This window comes from Cyprinodon tularosa, unplaced genomic scaffold (assembly GCF_016077235.1).
Source record: "Cyprinodon tularosa strain WSP-4 unplaced genomic scaffold, ASM1607723v1 ctg29, whole genome shotgun sequence".
NCBI lineage: Eukaryota > Metazoa > Chordata > Actinopteri > Cyprinodontiformes > Cyprinodontidae > Cyprinodon > Cyprinodon tularosa.
In genome coordinates, this window is record NW_024038996.1 from 1166158 (window position 1) to 1186532 (window position 20375).

General features: G+C 37.9%; 1 protein-coding gene across 11 annotated transcripts in view; it reads left to right on the forward strand.

Moving 5' to 3' along the window:
* Positions 1-20375, forward strand: part of LOC119787187 (receptor-type tyrosine-protein phosphatase mu-like) — a 237019-nt gene that overhangs the window by 117052 nt on the left and 99592 nt on the right. For all 11 annotated transcript variants that reach the window (XM_038290846.1, XM_038290847.1, XM_038290848.1 and 8 more), the window contains exons 8-11: positions 1526-1834; positions 3177-3286; positions 9195-9396; positions 10370-10472. In XM_038290846.1, coding sequence (XP_038146774.1) covers positions 1526-1834; positions 3177-3286; positions 9195-9396; positions 10370-10472 — 724 coding nt within the window. The remainder of the gene's footprint in view (positions 1-1525; positions 1835-3176; positions 3287-9194; positions 9397-10369; positions 10473-20375) is intronic.

Consider the following 20375-nt stretch of genomic DNA (forward strand, 5'->3'; position numbering starts at 1 on the left):
ACCATTACACCAGTGTGGAAATATTCACTGGTGTGTTTTGGTTTAGTCCATGAAATCCATATAAAATGCATTACTCAGTGGTAGTCATTTGGGAAAAAAATGAAAAGGGTAAATGGGTATGAATATTGTTGTATGTCATGAAAAAGCTTCATATTTAACCCTTGTTTATTAATTAAATTTTTATGTTAACAGACTTTCTTTATCAATAAAGCTCTATAGTAAATAGTTCCTGTAGTTTTCCTTCGGGTAAGATGCTTTTCATCTATCCCCTTGTAACACGCCTCATTCTCTATAATGCTGCATGTTCAAATCTCTTTCCCACTTTGTCTTTAACAACCTTTTCTTCTCTAATGCTATTTCATCTGCCCCATAAAAGCACAGGAGATATCATATCTCCTCCTTATGAAATCTACAAGTGTTCAATCTTTAATTCAATAAGGAGCTCTCATCTTTCCCACTTGAAAGGCGGGTTCTGTTTGACGGGACTTTTTCTTAACTGGATTTTTTTAGTAGATATAAGGTATTTCAGAAAATGAATCCTTTTGCAGAATCACATGAAGCCGTCTTCTTGTTTGCAGATTATTTCTTGCCTTTAAGGTGTCTGTAAAAATGAGCAGCATGCTGTAGCCTAAGTCCAGTCTAACCTCCCCCCACCCCTCAAAATGCACCTTCAGAATGTTAAACATGTCTGCTGTGGGTGCACCGGAATCGCTGGACTGCGTCTCCTGGGGAATGGGGAAATTGAGCCCTGGCTCTTCCTAATAGGTGGTAAAGTGTTAAGTTCCAGAGAAATGGACTGCAAATTTAACCTGGAATGGAAATTGATCCCATTACCTTGTGCTTGGGCTGTTCTGCCTCCTGTAGGAAAGAGGGGGGTGGGGGGTAAAGAATGAAAAGATAACTGAATGGAGAGATAGGCTGGTTGAGGGGAAAAGAAAGGTAATGGAAAGAAAAGAGTGATGGAGTAAAAGGAAGAAAAAGAAAATGCAAGAAGTCAAAGAGAAAAGGCAAGGAGATGCAGAGCATATGTGATTAGAGGTGATAGGATGGCAGCGGGTGTTGTCTCCTGCCTGGACTGACAGGCTGGCTGACTCTGTATCAGTGTGGTGCTAATAGCGGACCGCCACTGGGCCAGATGGAAAATAGAATGGAAAAGGCAGAAGAAGCAGGCAACCATCCCGCTCTGAAGGGATGATGCACCTCCTGCTGGGGGTTTCCACCAACAGTCCTGTGATGTTTTGGTGTGTCGAGCTTCTCTGAGACCAAGTTAGCAACGGTAATGGGATTTGGAAATGCTCAGCCTTTTTCCGATCTGCAACAGCTATGGCTTTGGAAGTTCATCATTTTGCAAGAGAATTTGAATCACAAACAGAATTAATTAAATATTTAAAGTATAGGAACAATTTTTTCTTGGTTAACGTCTTAATGTTGCCTTACTTTTGAGATACACATCCTGCCCTGTCACCTATTGGTAATAACCAATTAATGAATTCTTACTGTTATTTCTTCCTGTCCCTTTCTCCAGAGCCCATGCATGGCCCACGGCGACTGGAGGTCGTGGACATCCAGTCCCGACAGGTGACCATACGCTGGGAACCGCTAGGTTACAATGTAACGCGCTGCCACAGCTACAACTTGACCGTCCAATACCGCTCAAGAGTGGCCCGGAAGGAGGAGACAAGGGAGGAGGTTTGTTACGAAGCCCAGAGCCGTGACCCTCAGCATACCATCCACAACCTGACGCCCTTCACCAACCTCAGTGTCAAGCTTGTGTTACACAATCCAGAGGGAGTAAAAGAGAGCACCGAGCTAGAGGTTCAGACTGATGAAGATGGTAAGTTAAATCAAAACATGTATAAAAGCATACTACATCTACGACCCATATGGTAGCAGTACTAGCAGTATATCAAAATCTGAAATTCAGAGTTGTTATCTTCCATCTGTTTGAGATTTATTTCTAAAAGTGAAGATGTTTCTTACACTCTTGCTCTATTTTGTTTGTCATGCAGACATGAATAATTCTTAAATCGAACTCTAAAAATCGAACTCTAAAAATTCCAATACCTTTTAATAGTATTGAAGGTAAGAGTAATTATAATCATGTTTAACACATAGAGCACAGAATGATCTATAACGTTTAATGTGTCCATTTGGAAAAATGTACTTTATATTCTTGGAGTTGAATTTAAGAAATCACCCATCACTTTTATTTTTAGGAATATGTTTGGAGGTTAACATGGTTTAAAAACTAAAGCTGGATAGCTTAGGACAGCATCTCTTTAAAGCAACCAACTCCAGGCTAGCTAGGTGAGCTAGGTGAGCATATAACCCGAGGGTAAATGAAGGGTAAAATATAAGAACAAACTACAACAAATTTTAAAGGAATCAAAATGAGTTCAATATTATGCAAAAGTGAATTAACAATTACCATGACTATCTGTATTTATCATTGTGCTTAAGCAGCACTAAGAATGATTGATGAATTTCTGTTTTGAATGAATCTAACTAGACCCCCAGTGAACCAGTGAGCTGGGCTTTATGTCAATTTCGGGGCATGACAAAAGTACAGGCCGGAATCAAATAAGGCAACATCCCTGAGTTTACATCAATTCGGGGCTTCGTTTGGATTCCCCCGTTTTATGGTGGAAGTTTAGAATTGTGAGATATGCAGAGAAAGGAGGTGTCGATGAGGTTACATCTATTTCAGCCACTGAACTATCCTTATTCATCTATGACAAGGTAAACTCGGTTTTGAATTGTATGACCCCTTTATAGATGTATGACATCTGATGAGAATTCTTACTTTTTTTATAGAAAATAAATAAATAAATAAATAAATAAGAATAATAATTTAACTTTCATCGTTACACAAATACACAAATCCATAGAAGGGGAATCCAAAAGTTTTGGGTTCAATTACAGCTTCATATGTGACCCTCAACCAAAATGAATCGATAATGTTGGTGTATGAATTTGCATACTCATGTTAATGTAGCTGGGAATAACTGAATCTTACATTTTAGTAGGATTAGAAAATGCTACATAGTCCATTTACAAATACTTTAAGAACATGAGTGTCAGATTTAACCCGGAGGAAATACTTCATAACATCAAACTATTTTTGTAACTCCAGTTTTTGTGATGGTTATATCTGTTTCGTTTGTTTTTCCTCGCAGTACCTGGAGCTGTGCCTCTAGACTCCATACAAGGGAGTCCCTATGAGGAAAAGATCATCCTCAAGTGGAGAGAGCCAGCACAGACTTATGGAATCATCATACAGTATGAGGTACGAAACCAGTCAAAATGCCTTAGTAATGCTGACTTTACCGATTATTGAGAGATTTGTCATTTATCCTTTGTTTCCTTTTTACATTTTATTCCATCTTTTTTGTTTCTTTTACTACGCAGCTTGTTTTGTGTGCTGGATATTTCACTCCTTTGTCCACCATTCACCTCTTGCCATTTTGCACTTTTGCAACTTTGTTAAGGCCAAGCAAGAATATTATGACAAAAATTAAAATACTGACAAAACAACCGAAGCACCGAATACAAAAAAAGATTGAATAAAAATGTTCCTTTAATAAATAAAATCGTCAATTGAAAACTACTTTGTCCCAGACTATATACACTATATTGCCAAAAGTATTTGCTCACCCATCCAAATTATTGGAATCAGGTGTTCCAATCACTTCCATGGCCAGAGGTGTATAAATTCTAGCACCTAGGCATGCAGACTGTTTTTACAAACATTTGTGAAAGAATGGGTCGCTCTCAGGAGCTCAGTGAATTCCAGCGTGGAACTGTGATAGGATGCCACCTGTGCAACAAATCCAGTCGTGAAATTTCCTCGCTCCTAAATATTCCACAGTCAACTGTCAGCTGTATTATAAGAAAATGGAAGTGTTTGGGAACGTCAGCAACTCAGCCACGAAGTGGTAGGCCACGTAAACTGACGGAGCGGGGTCAGCGGATGCTGACGCGCATAGTGCGAAGAGGTCGCCAACTTTCTGCAGAGTCAATCACTACAGACCTCCAAACTTCATGTAGCTCAAGAACAGTGCGCAGAGAGCTTCATGGAATGGGTTTCCATGGTCGAGCAGCTGCATCCAAGCCATACATCACCAAGTGCAATGCAAAGCGTCGGATGCGGTGGTGTAAAGCACGCCGCCACTGGACTCTAGAGCAGTGGAGACGCGTTCTCTGGAGTGACGAATCGCGCTTCTCCATCTGGCAATCTGATGGACGGGTCTGGGTTTGGCGGTTGCCAGGAGAACGGTACTTGTCTGACTGCATTGTGCCAAGTGTAAAGTTTGGTGGAGGGGGGATTATGGTGTGGGGTTGTTTTTCAGGAGCTGGGCTTGGCCCCTTTGTTCCAGTGAAAGGAACTCTGAATGCTTCAGCATACCAAGACATTTTGGACAATTCCATGCTCCCAACTTTGTGGGAACAGTTTGGAGCTGGCCCCTTCCTCTTCCAACATGACTGTGCACCAGTGCACAAAGCAAGGTCCATAAAGACATGGATGACAGAGTCTGGTGTGGATGAACTTGACTGGCCTGCACAGAGTCCTGACCTCAACCCGATAGAACACCTTTGGGATGAATTAGAGCGGAGACTGAGAGCCAGGCCTTCTCGTCCAACATCAGTGTGCGACCTCACAAATGCGCTTCTGGAAGAATGGTCAAAAATTCCCATAAACACACTCCTAAACCTTGTGGACAGCCTTCCCAGAAGAGTTGAAGCTGTTCTAGCTGCAAAGGGTGGACCGACGTCATATTGAACCCTATGGATTAGGAACGGGATGTCACTTAAGCTCATATGTGAGTCAAGGCAGGTGAGCAAATACTTTTGGCAATATAGTGTATATATATATATATATATATATATATATATATATATATATATATATATATATATATATATATATATATATATATATTATACATACATATATGTATATATGTATATATATGTATATTTATATATGTATATAAATCAGAATCAAGTTTATTGCCAAGTAGGTTTGCACTTTGGAATTTGACTTGGTGTTGTTGGTGCTGACAAAAAACAAAATAAGATAGAATATATATATATATATATATATATATATATATATATATATATATATATATATATATATATATATATATATATATATATATATATATATATATATATATATATATATATATATATATATATATATATATATATATATATATATATATATACACAGAAGCTATATACAAACAGTAGACTGTGCGTTAATGTAACGCTGAAATCCTGAATGGGTGAGAGAAACATTGTCCAGTGTCACTGGCCTTGTTGATAAGGCCGGTATATATGTATATATATATCTATATCTATATATATATATATATAGATAGTGTGTATAGATAGTGTATAGATATAGTTTGTATATATATATATATATATATATATATATATATATATATATATATATATATAGATATAATTCAAGCGCAATTATAAATGTCATAATAAATGCAAAAGGTACATTAAACTCAAATAGGAAGGGAAATACTTTTCTAAGGCATTGAACTCATAAAATAGGTTCAGTCTGGATCAGTGCAGGAAAACAAAGACTGCCATGTTTGCTGTGCGCGTAATTGCTTTTAGTGAAACATGTTTCAATTGTTTGTCTTTGTGAAAAATTCAAAGTGCAGGTAAAAGCTTTCAGAGCTTGCTACATGGTCTGCACTGGTGATCTGTCAGGTGTGCTCATATTTATCTTGGAGCAAATGTGCTTCACATTATAAAGTACCCTCCCCAGGCTATAATAATATGCATATGGTGCAGTAATTAAATCTCTGTCTTAAAAGCTTTGACAGCATAATAAAGGACAGAGAAAGCCATAAGTCACTGACATCATGGCATTTGTAGGTTTTTATACACTGAAAACAATAGTTTTTTTTAGAGAAATGTATTATATTACTTTTAAAAAGAGGGTTAGGGATGAAAATACTTTGCAAAGCAGCAGCTTGCACCAGGTATAACTTTATGATGTGGAGGAGTTGCCTTTAGTAGTTTAAATATCTTGATTTATGCTAATGTTTAAGAATAAAGGTTGTTTCCTGCAGACATATCTATTATTTGTTGAAAATTTGGAGAACAAAAAAGTAAGTGCAAAGTCGGAATTCTTTTTTTCTTTTAATACAACTGTAAAGTTCAAAGACAATGATATTATCATACCTCCTGGTATATAAAAGACTGAAATTTTGGGCAAATATTTGTAGCAAGCCCCTTGAGGCCAATACCCTATGTTAACTTTGCTGGACTTTTGGCTTTGCAAAAGAGCTGGAGCAAAATAACTCAGACAGAAAGATTTGATGGACATTAATCTTTAAGTCTTACCACTTGAGTTTGACTTGGTTGCTCAAGCAGCATATCTTTTGGTCTAAACCAGGGGTCTGAAAGTCCAGTCATTGCAGGCATTAAAACCTTTAAAGACATCCCTGCCCCCAAACTAGGGTGGCCATTTCTATAGCACTAAAAAGGAGGACATTGTGCGGCATATCAATAAATTACTACGGTGTACATAAGAATCGGGTAAAGTCACATTTATAGTACAATTCTTAGTAGTTTAAAGAGGATGCTTTTGTAGCTGAATAAAACAAAATATGAAAGAAATGTAAAAATTAATTGCTTCCCAGCATTTGTATTTATTTAATACATTGTGGTGTTTAAAAAGTGAATACCGAGATGAATCTTTAGTGCAGAATACCACAAAGCATAAGATGTGTGGACTGAAACGTCAAAAAAATATTTTTAACAAGAAACATTCATAATAAAATAGCCTAATATATTTTTTAAACAACAAAAGAGATTGTAGAAAACACATTCAACTGCTCTGAAAGTATAGCTTTATTTTTAAGAGCCTAAGTCTTTTGGGAACTTATCTTAAGTGTCTGTGTTTGCAGCAGATCTGTCTTTATGGTCATCCCTTTAGCTATGGGCGAATCACTGAAATCCACTTTCACGTCACAGTCTACACTTCCGTAGGACTAGTGATGTTTTATAGTATAGTCCACCTTGCAGCTCTGCACAAGTTCTTTTAGCATCCATTGGCAACAAAACTTAATGTAAAAGCCAAAATTGAAGAGTTCGCTGCTGCCCGTTTATTACTTTTATGTTAATGCGTACTCGCACGCCGTTCAATTGCAGCTTTTCCTCGACTGCTTACGCCCACATCGCATCGACAAAGAGGCAGAAACCATGGAATTAATCTCCACTACCTTTGGTCATAAATTCACGCTCTTTTCCATTCTGGAATAAACGACGTCCTGGTTTTGACAGGACGCTAACTTTAATACTTAGCATCAGTAATTCTGATCCTTGTTTACTTTTGTGACCAAGCAGATCTTTATTTGACACCTGCCACTCTTAGCCAATCATCTGTTAGATCAGATAGTGATGAATTTTTGATGATTGGATATTGTGCTGCAGCCCAGCAAAAAAAATTAAAATGAAAATAAAAATCTGCTCTTCAAACTTAGTGCCTCATAAAGGAGGACAAATACATGTCCGGCTGGATGACGCCGGACGCCTGACAGTGCAATAAAAATCCGGACCATACAGCTGGTTAAAGGTCAATCGTACATATTGACTTAAAAACAATTTAAACTTTAGGAATCTTATGAGCTGAAACCCTCTTCAACTAAAATTAAAGTGAAACGTTATTCTGATTCTGCGTAACAAAAAGAGTGTATACAGTACTTCTTTTGGCATCAGCACCTCCATGATACACGAGGTGAGGATGAAAATAGCAATATGTTTACAGGTCTGATGTTCAAAACTAACAAAGGATTCTTTACAACATGGTTTACTTCACTGAATCTTTGCTTGATGGAAATAAATGATACTTGCCTTTCTGACAAATTTGGCAAAAATTCCATGTTAGTCTTGTGAATCTAATACTTGTTAAATTTTGTGAGCTGTCTCTATCATTTCACCTTCAATATCTGTACATAATTCCAGTTTCTCTGTCAAACTTTCTAACTCCATACTCTACAAAGGCAGAGGTATTTTCTTACCATTGAGTTTTTTTCTTTGGTTTGGTTCTTAACAATCTTATTGTCCTAACTCCTTCCAAATCTTCCCGTTAAATTATATTTACAATGGTGAAAATCATGTATGTGTTATAATATAAAAACATAACATTGGACATTTACCACCCCCAGGTTGGAAAACTGAAACTGCAGCAAAATTAGACAATGTATCAGCTCAAATTAGCCCCAAATTTATTTGCTCAAATAATTTTGTCCCTTTTTTCCTGTCAGATCCATTAGGATTATAAAAACCTGTCCACATGCCCGATGTCGAGAAGTCATTTTCCAACCCCTCTGCCTGCAGTGTTATGATATTGGTTTTTGGCATCACAGACTCACTTCACAGACAAAGACTAAATGAGAAAGCCTTGAAGCATTTCAAAACTTGATGGACACAAATTATGCAGCACTCCAGATTCCTTTTGTGTCCCTTAATTGGAATTATAATGAAGGTTTTTCCCTTTTTACGTGCGGAGGCATTCTCTTAAAAGAGGACTTCAGAATTATTCAAAATGGATATTAACAAAAACACTCACCTTAATAATGCTTTCCTCCAGAGCACACTGTGTTTATTAATGGAGGAGAAATACATTAGGCTATTTTGTCTGTCTTTGAAATCACCATGGGGGATTCATCTTTCCCTTGAAAACATGTCACTACTTTTATAGTCATCATCTCTACAGGTCATTTCTCCCCTTTTTCATGCATATGTGTACATGCATTAATATTTTATGCAGCTTTTCTCAAAGCAATCCAACAGCGCAGACTGACTATTTATATTCATGTTTAAAAGAATAGTAACTCAAATAACTTCATAGACAGATTTCAAGCATGCAGCTCTTTGGTGAATCTAAACAGGATGTTAAAACAGGGTCATGCAATTGAAAAAGCATTTAAAGATGGACTACATTCAAGCCTCAAAGAAAACAGAAAGGGTCAATAAACTGACTGTGTTGTTATAGTAGATAGTCTTGCATTATGAATGTTTAAACCCTACAGATTTCTTATTTCATTAATTAAAATATTTTCTAAGACAAAACTGGTGTTTCCAGGGCAACTAGAACAGAGAATGTATTCATTTTTAGTTTGTTGTTGTTTTTTTCTTTTGTCGTTTTTATTTGCTAGATATCCTATAAGGCGGTGAGCTCCTTTGACCCTGAGCTGGACCTCTCCAACCAGAGCGGGAAGGCTGTGAAGCTGGGCAACGAAACCACCCACGTGTTCACGGGCCTCTACCCGGGCTCCACATATTCCTTCACCCTGCGTGCTAGCACAGCCAAGGGCTATGGCCCCCCTGTCATAACCCAGTTCACCACCAAGATTTCAGGTCAGCAGGGTCAATGGCCATGCCAGTCCTTGTGCCGATGATTCAAAATATTCTGTGCAATATTTACAGCTGATTTGGTTTCATTTACAGACAAAAATTGTTAAGAAAACATCTCAATCCTTTTCAGCAACTTTTACAAATAGAAGCAGCTGTTATTCAGAAGAACCTACTGAATACAGAAGGCAGGATCTACCACACTCAAATGTATCCATCACATGAGCTACAACATAGAGACACAGAGAATAATAAGTATCTTACTTTCATTTCAACCATTAACACAAAAGAAGCATCTCACCAAGGCTACTAAGAGGAAATACTAGAGTCAAGGAAAAGATAAATAAAAATCAGAGCAGCTGTGTGCAAGGATATGTTGAACAATTCTTGTTTTTGTTCTGGTGACAAATGCTAGTAAAATCATGATTTTATTTTCCAACAGGACGTGGCTCCCGCCCACACAGTTAAAAAAAACTAAAATTTTAGTAGATTTTGGTATAACAATGTTTGACCGATCTTTAAAGTCTTTCAAGCTAAACTTTATGAAAAATGATGGTGTAAAAGGGAGGTGATTTCAGACATTAGACCCAAATGTCCTAACCTTTGGTGTTCTTAACTCCTCCCACAGGCAGATTGCCTTCAGGCCAAGCTGTATTGATTCAGCATTTAATATGGGAGTCATGACCTAGTATTAGATGCATATACTGTTCAGAACATGGGCATCATGTTTAATATTTTTGAATTTCTGTATTAAAAATGTTTTGTTTTCTTTCCTTAATAAAACTTTTTCAGAGAAACACAATTATTTTTTTTGATATAGAGAAGTCACTTTTTATGCAAATTACACACTTTAATAGCTTTGCAAACACTTGTTGTGATTATGTTTATTGAGACTAAACAGAGCATTGATACAAAGAAAATCCTTGCAGATTCATTTCCCTTTCAACTTTTTAAATCTTTTTTTTTTTTTCCTCTTCAGCTCCCTCCATGCCGGTCTACGACCAGGAAACCTCGCTGAACCAGACAGACAGCACGGTCACCGTGCTGCTGAAACCCGCTCAGAGCAGAGGCGCACCCGTCAGGTAGGCTTCCACGGTACAAGACATCATAGCAGAATGTAAAGTAAAAAACAACAACACAAAACCACCATCAATAGCCAAAGAATTATCAAAGAGCTTGTTTTATCAATACCCCACCGTGAGGGTACGTTACCAGGGAATTCAGTTCCTTACTGTACACATCTGAGCTTTATTTGTTTGTGGATGTTGATCCTGTGAAAAAAGAACCAAAGCCTTTGAAGATTAGAACAAAGCCTGGTGCAGCCACGGCTAGCTTCAGGATCTCTCTCCTATACGTGTCTTTCATGTAGCATGCTGCCCACCCTGAGCCACCACAGGCTTCTGGGGGAGTTAGGGAATTTACTCTGCTTATGCTGAATATATTACTCATTATTAAGGAAAGAGTTCAGGTATTTCCTTTCAAAAGTCAGTTTATTGGGTGAAAGCCTCTATTTTGTCTTGTAAAGGCCTTGGCAGATGTATTTCTTGCTACTTGTCCTTGATATTATCCTAACTTAGAAAGCAGTGGATCAAGGCGATTTCAGCATAAAAATGAATTGACAAAATGTTATCCTTCAGGCACAAGCAATTTTAACCGCATTTGTTAGCCTGTATAATCTAGGAAAATATATTCATTTTACCCTCATGCACATTGAATACCATGTACTGTGAGTTTTATTGCACATTAGTGTGAAAAATATTACAAATAAATAATAGAAAGAAACTACAGATAAAACATGTAAAAAAAAAAAGTTTATTTATATAGTGCCAGTTCACAATACATGTCAAGCCAAGGTACTTCCATCCATTTTCTGTCATGCTTATCCTAGCTGGGGTTGCGAGGGGTGCTGGTGCCTATCTCCAGCTTTCAACGGGCGAGAGGAGGGGTACACCCTGGACAGGTCGCCAGTCCATCGCAGGGCAACACAGAGACAAACAGGACAAACAACCATTCACACTCAACACTTAAACCCAAAATACACTGTGCGATATTTTCAATCGTTGCACGCAGCTACAGCTCAAACCGAAGGGTTTAAAAGTTTAAAACTTATAATGCGTGTTTTCCCACTGTGGAGCCTGACTCTCTTATGCGAACCTACAACACCCGACTGAATTTCGAACATGTTTGATTTGCCTGCTGCGGCTTTTGAAAATATGGATATTGTCGGCGCCCCAAACATAGCTGCTGTTATCCAGGAGTATTTTGAATCAGGACATACGTACGAGGGGATACTGGATATGCTCAAGACTAATCACGAAATTTCAGTTAGTTTGCGGACACTGAAGACACACTTAAAAGAAGCTGGACCGTTCAGACGACGCAACTTCCGGTTCAAGGGTCAAACGGCGCCGTCGTCCAATCAGCGATGTCTCATGTTTCCCACTGGTACCTTCCTTTTCCGGTAGGTTAATGTAATTGTGTTTTCCTTAATGTAGTTGCGCTTTGCTTTATGTAGTTTTGTTTTTCTTAATGTAGTTGCGCTTTGCTTTATGTAGTTGCGATTTCCTTAATGTAGTTGCGCTTTGCTTTATGTAGTTTTGTTTTTCTTAATGTAGTTGCGCTTTGCTTTATGTAGTTTTGTTTTTCTTAATGTAGTTGCGATTTCCTTAATGTAGTTGCGCTTTTAGATTTGTAGTTGCAGTTTGCACTTCAGGGCCACCGTAGATATTTGAAGAAATCTGTATAAAAATTTAAACTGGAAAGAACCAATGATGTAATGAAATGTACAGTTCAATCTGACTAAGGTTGAGCTACTTTGCAAAGAAGAATGGGCAATTATTTTAACATCTGGTGGTTCAATACTTGTACAGAGCTTTAATTTTCTAACTGGGGTTTGGGTTAAATAGGGGCATCATAGTTTAAGATTTAGGTTTGGAGACCATGCATCAATTTCTGTCCTCATCACAATTATTTAGATTTAGTATAATGGTCTACAAAATAAAACATTGAAGCTTTTGGTTAGAATGTGACAAACTGTGAAAAAAACTACTAAGGTCAAATGAGTACTTTTGTCAATCACTTCAGGATGCTCAGATAACAAGTAAATTCTCTCATTGTGACCTTTTGCATATTGCTTTGCAGCGCTGGAAGGATAGTGACAAACACTTGGACTGGCTGTAAAACTCAATTTTACACTATCAGCTCATGTGGGTCCTTTAAAGATTACAGCCTGGAGATCTTTAGTCAGGCTTGTCAGCTCATGTTTACCATATGTGCAGCTGTCCAGATAAATGCCGGCCAACAGACGTGGAAGCCCAAGCAAGTAAGACAGAGTGATGGCTTTTTAATTTTCTCTCAGGTACAATTCAGATGGCTTTACGCAGGCTGCCATTCTTTCTGTGCAGTAATTACTGAGCTCTAATTATAATTAACAGAAGCTCAGAAAATTGGAGCTTCCACTCATTAGAACACTGGGTTGCTTAACTGTTTACCACTGAAAAGGGAGCACACCAAAAGAAAAGATAAAATCAAGAATAAGATAAGAAGAATAGAATTTAGTTTAGGATATTTATTGCATGGACAGATCTTAGACAAATGTGGGCAGTAATGCGTTCACTAAATGTTATCTGATGTATTTAAAATGTGGTCACACTCTGTGCTTGTAAATAATTGAACGACTATGAAAACAATGTGTTTTGATACAGATGTTTAGTTTTGCAGAGCATGAATGTTTAATGACTCCCAAGATATTCCATTAAAAAAATTCATCCGCTGAGTTCACCACATGGCACAACCACAGCTCAAAACTAATTGAGGCATCCTTTGATCACAGCAGAGCCTCTCATCATCTAAACTTTAGAGGTCCACAGGTCTCCAGCTCCTTTCCCCACCTTCTCACTTCTCTTCAATCTCTTAAGACTTAAAGGCCAGCAGGCAGTCTTCTTGTGTGTGCACCCTGTTTTCAAATATGCATTGCAAAAAGGAGGGGAAATGTTAAAGGGCAGCGAACAGGAGGGATTGGGATTCCGGTCCAAGAAAATATGCTTATGTGATTTATTTTTTAAGTGTGTTCTACCTTTGGCCTGTGAGGGTCATTTTCTAATTTTAAAAAACAGAAGATGAGTGTGAAGTGGCTTTTATTCAGAGGAGTAAACAATGATTTTCTGAGGATTATTGGGGATGAAGAGATTCCCCAAAGAGAGGGAATACCAACATTTTAAGGGTTCCTGCACAGTTTAAAAATATTAAAATGATATATAGGGGGACTTTCTAGATATGGGACATCCATCTATCCATCCATCCATTCATCCATCCATCCATCCACTCATCCATCCATCAATCCATCCATCCATCCATCTTTCCATCCATCCATCCATCTATCCATCCATCCATCCATCTATCCATCCATTCATCCATCCACTCATCCATCCATCCATCTATCCATCCATCCATCCATCCATCCACTCATCCATCCACTCATCCATCCATTCACCCATCCATCCATCCATCCATCAATCCATCCATTCACCCATCCAGCAATTCACCCATCCATTCATCCATCCATTCATCCATCCATCCATCCATCCATCCACTAATTCACCCATCCACCAATTCACCCATCCATCCATCTACTTATCCATTCACCCATCCATCCATCCATCCATCCACCAATTCACCCATCCATCCATCCATCCATCCATCCATCCATCCATTCACCCATCCACCAATTCACCCATCCATTCACCCATCCATCCATCCATCAATCCATCCATTCACCCATCCACCAATTCACCCATCCATTCACCCATCCATCCATCCATCCATCCACCCATCCACCAATTCATCCATCCATCCATCCACCAATTCACCCATTCACCCATCCACCAATTCACCCATCCATCCATCAATCCATCCATTCACCCATCCACCAATTCACCCATCCACCCATCCACCGATTCACCCATCCATCCATCCATCAATCCATCCATTCACCCATCCACCAATTCACCCATCCATTCACCCATCCATCCATCCATCCATCCATCCATCCACCCATCCACCAATTCATCCATCCATCCATCCACCAATTCACCCATCCATCCATCCACTCATCCATCCATCCATCCATCCATCCACCAATTCATCCATCCATCCATCCATCCATCCATCCATCCATCCATCCACCCACCCACCGGTTTTCATTTTTCTATCCTGACAACAATGCGCCTCAATTTATTATTTCCTTGTGTCTCTTCTCATGTATCTATAAATTTTCCCATCTGCCAATCAAGCTATATTTCCATGTTTGCAATTGACAAAATGTAAAGGTGTTTCAAACCTGACCTTGACAAATCCATCCATTTTCTGTCACGCTTATCCCAAGCGGGGTCGAGAGGGGTGCTGGTGCCTATCTCCAGCTATTAAGAGAGGCGGGGTACACCCTGGACAGGTCCCCAGTCCATCACAGACCTTGACAAATACTTTCTGTAAATTTGTCAAACTCGATGTTTTTATATTGTGCACTGAGATATTATGTGGGAGTTTGGGTTGGGGGGAAGTATGGACAATGAACATAATGAAGCATGTGTAGGATCCATGGTCTTCGGTTCAGTTTTCCTACTTCTACAGTGCTGGGTGTCTCACTTTGAAATCAAACACTTCTTGAAATAAACTCCAAATGCTTTATGAAATAAAGGGTTGACATGGGAGAGACACTGATCCACTGCAATGCTGAGCAGAGCAGCACCAAGTTAGATTTGATAATGCAATCTTGTATGCTGATTTGGTTAAGGAGGCAATAAACTGCCAGGCGTTTGAGTTTTAAGCATCAGATGTTTCCGTGTGACACAGGAAGGGAAGCTTCACAGGAGTATGACTGAATAGCACTAGCATAAACAAATGATGAATGTCCATTTCACTTAAGCAGAAAAAAAATTGAAATTATATAGACATTTGCTAAGGGAACCAATAGTCGTTTATATATACTTTTTCTTATTTGTGTTATTGCTAATCGGTGTAACATTTCTAAGTTGGATTTTTCTCTTAATCTCCCAGGCAACGTGAGAAGCCGGGAACATTTTTTACCAGAGGGGACACTGTTTCTTTAAGAGGATTACTCAACTGTCTATCAGTCATGTCATGTTAAACTAATGTTTGCAATGGCCCCTCGTCAGTGCCAACATCCGCCTCCTCACTCCGTAACATCAAAATAGATGTTTACATGCTTCTGCTGGGGGAAAAAAAGTGATTTGAAACGCTTTCCTTATCATCCACACCACTAAATCAGCGCCTCTCTAATTTCTGCAATAACCTTTGCCTTGAGCAGCTCCTCTAGCCTGTAGCATTAGATTATCATTGCTTGAGCGTGGCCTGATATCAGTTAAGGGATTTTCTTGCATCTTAAAATAGGCCCCAACTTTCTTTGATCATAGCAAAGCAAAAACTAATAGCTATCCCTAAACGTGACTCAACTCGCAGCTTTCAACGATTTAACAGCAAATTTAATCTATCGCACCTTCTAATTTATTAGCTTTCACAGACACCAGGGACAAATAAAGAGCAAAAAGACAGAGGCATGGAGGAAGGATGCAGGGTCAGGACAAACGGTTACTTAGGACCGCTTCTAAATCACACATATAGGCAGAGAGAAGCAACAGATTAACATTAACCCAAGACAGTGATTGAAAATGCTTCGCTTCGCCATGCCCTGATCTGCTCAAACGGCCTGCAGTCCTCCCCCTATTAGCCCACATGAAAAATAAATCTGGGTTTCAGGTCACAATCCAGTCGATTTTAAGTCAATCCACCATAATTGGTTGATGTCACATGGCTGTGGAGCTTAACTCTAGCAGGCAGTGAGGCTGAAGAGGCCTAATTGGTGTCAGTTCAGGTTGCAGCACTACTACAGGTCCTCCTGCTGGTTTCTTGTACAAGACATCTTAGAACAGCATACAAGATTCTCTGGATATCAGTTTTCCATTTGGCCAGCTTTGCCATCACTTTATCTCTGTTCCTGAGGGACTTTAGAAGGTTTGTAATCATACAGATGATCTCAAGCAAGGGTGAACGTAACCTTATATCTGCTTCATTTTTGTGCTTATGTACAATTCTAAAAAAATATAGTAGATAGTAAACATGGACTTTACGGATTTTAACGTACTTACACTGAGATCTTTGGCCTTTTAGCTAAATTAAAAGACTTTCGTCATATTTATTTTTGCTAAGGCTTTCCCCTTAAACATATCGAACACATGGGCATAATAACAACAACCTTGAAAAATAATACTACAGCAATGGGCTATATGCCCAACTCCACTACTTCCTGAACTTCAGCCTATTTCTTTGTTTCCTTTCTTTCATTGCTGGTCAGACTGATTAATCCAGGTGTGTCTGACCTCAGGAACCATGGCAACAAAGTGCACTACAGAATAAGCATGTCATTGCAGGTCGTACTATGATGATAAATGCTAAACTGATTTATGTAAAGTCAAACTTTTTTTTTCTACCACTGGCAGATTTCAGATGTATTTTTTTTGTTTTTTTTTCTTAATGGGACTGAATCTTTAATTAATGGGGAAAAAAACTTTACACCAATCTATAACCATTATGTTTAGTTCCATCTACAGATTCTCTATTAGTGTCCAGTGGGGATTGTCCAAAATCCTTTCTATTACTTCCAGAGAATAGAAACTGGGCTTGTGACTGGTTTTCACTGATGCTGGAAAAATGTGACTTTATTCTACTTTACATTAAATGTAACAGTAAAATGTCAAATGACCCCCCAAAAAGCAGCAAATACAGTTCTTTACAAATACAACCTTCACTCAGTGTACTCGCCCTCATAAAATATCTAGTGGAAATATATGAATACCAAAAGAAAAATTTTGTTTTCAACGGTTTTAAAGTCTTTAAGATAAGTTGTTTTTTTTCTGACTTTTAAGTTTATCATTGTTCTTTTATTTTTTTATTTCTAAATGCTATTTTGAGTGCCTCTGGGCTTCGCACCGCAGTAAAATAATGTGAACGAAAAAGGTGACCATAGAATGGGTTTATCATTACAATTGAGTTAAACCATTAATATTACCAAACTCTGCCTGGTAAATCCTAAAAGACTGTGAATGTAGCTGTGCTTAAATTTAATCTAGTCTGACCTTTGATTAAACATCTATTACATTCTTGATTAAGTTTGAATTAATATTAAAGTTCTAATGGGTTAATATGAATTCTAAAATAGGAACATGTTCAGAATTTCTAAAATAAAATCATGTTATGGTTACTACACATTAGCTACTAATTTTCACTTTTCCCTAAGAATTTATGAAGAACAATTCCTTTAATTTTCCAGTTACTAATCATGCTGTACTTTGGACTAAATAGTAATTTGATTGTATAAAAACAAATAGCATTTAATTCAAATGTAATTTCAAAGCTTTAAGGGGGATTAGCATAAGTAATCTAGTTAGAAGTAACAAAAAATTAGCCGAATAACTTGTCCTCAAATAAAAACAGGCAATGTGCACACATCAAATCATTTTGTTCCGGCTTCTATTTCTGCCCTTTTTCTCCAAATGTAATGGCACTAAATACACACAGACACAGACATGTGCATTAAGTCTTGCATATATAAGCAAAACTAAAGCTTCAAATTAACCTTAATGTTGTAATAAGATGGAAAACACACCAGTTTCCAACTGCATGAGGAAAGAAATCAGCTCTGAATGCTTGATGATTATGTATGGTATACTGGAAACAGCTTTTATTTATTTATTTATTTATAATAATTATATTGTATAATTTCAAAAAGCAGTTTCTACTGCTGTTATCTACCAGAAGTTTTACAGTTTATTAGTCTTTTAGCTTAAAGTCGCTACAAACCTGTGCTGAAAGGCATTTTACTTTTCTTTGCATAAGAATACGTTAAACAACAGTTTGAAAAATATCCCAGTTCTATGAGATTTTAGCTCCTGCTATCAGAGCCCTTGTAGACCATCTATTGTTTGTTGCTGTGTCACATTAAATCAAGAAACTGACTAAAACGTCTCGGGTCTGTCATAATGACTCATAATGAAAACTGTGAACTCAGCAAGAAGTGACAAAGTGTCAACTTCTTCAACGCTTATTAGCAAGTTGGCAGCAATTAGGGGAACATAAAAAGGTTAATGCATTTGATACCAACAACAACCGCAGGAGCCACTTTAGCTTGTTTAAAGCATCTAAACCTTTGTTATATCATTTATTATGAACTGAATATAGATTCCTGTTGCAATAGGGGAACAACTGATACAGATTTTCACATTACAAGCATAATCTACTTCCCCTTAGAACCTTATAGCTTTTGGCACTTTTTAATTAGCCTGCGGAAGGAAAGCAAATCTGTTCAAACTGTGTCTGTTAGTAGGTTATAGCTCAGTCATACCGTCAGATTATAAAACGACACCTGGGGTGAGCTTTGACAGTTTTTTTTACTCATTGATTTATAATACAACAAGCTTGATGATTTCCCATCATAGTAAGTTGAATTGACATCAACAAAATGATTTGATGAAGTTTTTATTTATTAACTGGGTAAAGCTATCCAAAAATAATCTCGTCCCATATGTTAGAATTATTATAAAACTGCCTTAAGCATGTGCAACAACTGTAAATGTATCTTAACAACAATGAAAGAAAATATCTGTTCATTTTTAAATTTCATTTAAGAACCTCGGTTGGGTTTTCAGTTTTAAATGATGTGGTGTATTTAAGGTTACACCACACCTTCTGAGCTGCATGTAAATCCAGACTCTAACTATTCCACTACAGAAACCTAATTTTGTTTTTTAATAAGTCTTGAGGTACTATTGGATTATTTTGTACTGCAAGACTAAAGTGTGGTTTATGAAGAACTGGTGGCTGAATAGGCTCCTTCAGTTAAATTGAATAATTGATTTTTTTTATATATAAATGTGTTATTGAAACATTTTAGGTATAAAAAGAAGGCAAGAATAAATATTACAGAGTATATTTTCTCACCACTTAACATCCATAGTTTGTTTAAACAGATGTTCTGCAGAATCAGAATGAATGTTTTGGCTAAGACTTCTATCCAGACTAATCAGTCATTTCTCTGCTGCTCTCAAGCTACTTAAGCAGCTCCAGATGTACCATCCCTACCTGCCCTTTGACCTCCACTCTCAATAGGGTACAGTAATTAAGGGCTGATTTCTCCTGCAGACTCTGAGCAGGATTAAATATTTCATTACATCCCCGCAATGTTGCCAAATAGGAGAGCTCTAAGGAATTGGGGACACACCCACTGAGAGCAAAGAAGAGACTTTCTAATGACACCGCAAGACCCTTTTGATAAACTGCAGGGTTAAAGAGCATCTACTGTACACACAAGGGGATACTTAGTCAGCCACTACCATCCAAGGGAGACAATTGATCATCTGCAGGGCTTCCACACAGTTTGGCAATAAAGCTACATGAGCAAAGATAGAATTTGTCAATATTCATGGTCACCCAAACCCACTTTAGGGTTTAAGGATAGGATAGCATTTCCACTAAGCATAGAACAACATAGGGTCTGATACCTCCTTGAGAGCACTGGTGATCCAGGGTTTATTATTGGGGAGGGACCTCACTGTTCTGATGGGTATGGTGTTACGAACACAGACTTCTATATCATGAGTCACATAATCATTGCATTAATGTTTTATCTCTGTGTTGCTGACAATGTGCATCCGTTTATCCGTCCAAACATCTCTATAGTAGAGATTTCTGTATATTAATCCATGTATAAATCCTCCTTTCGCTCCATTTGTCCAATAATTCGTTATTCCGTCCGTCTGTCCATACATACATGTTCTTAGTGAACCCTCCACCCAACACAAAAGAAATTACTATTTCAGGCCTTCCTTTTTTTCAGAGATGATCCGTAAGCATTGATAAGGACGGGAGAATGAGTATCATAGCACAGTTTTAGCATTGCCTTATGAAAGGCACCT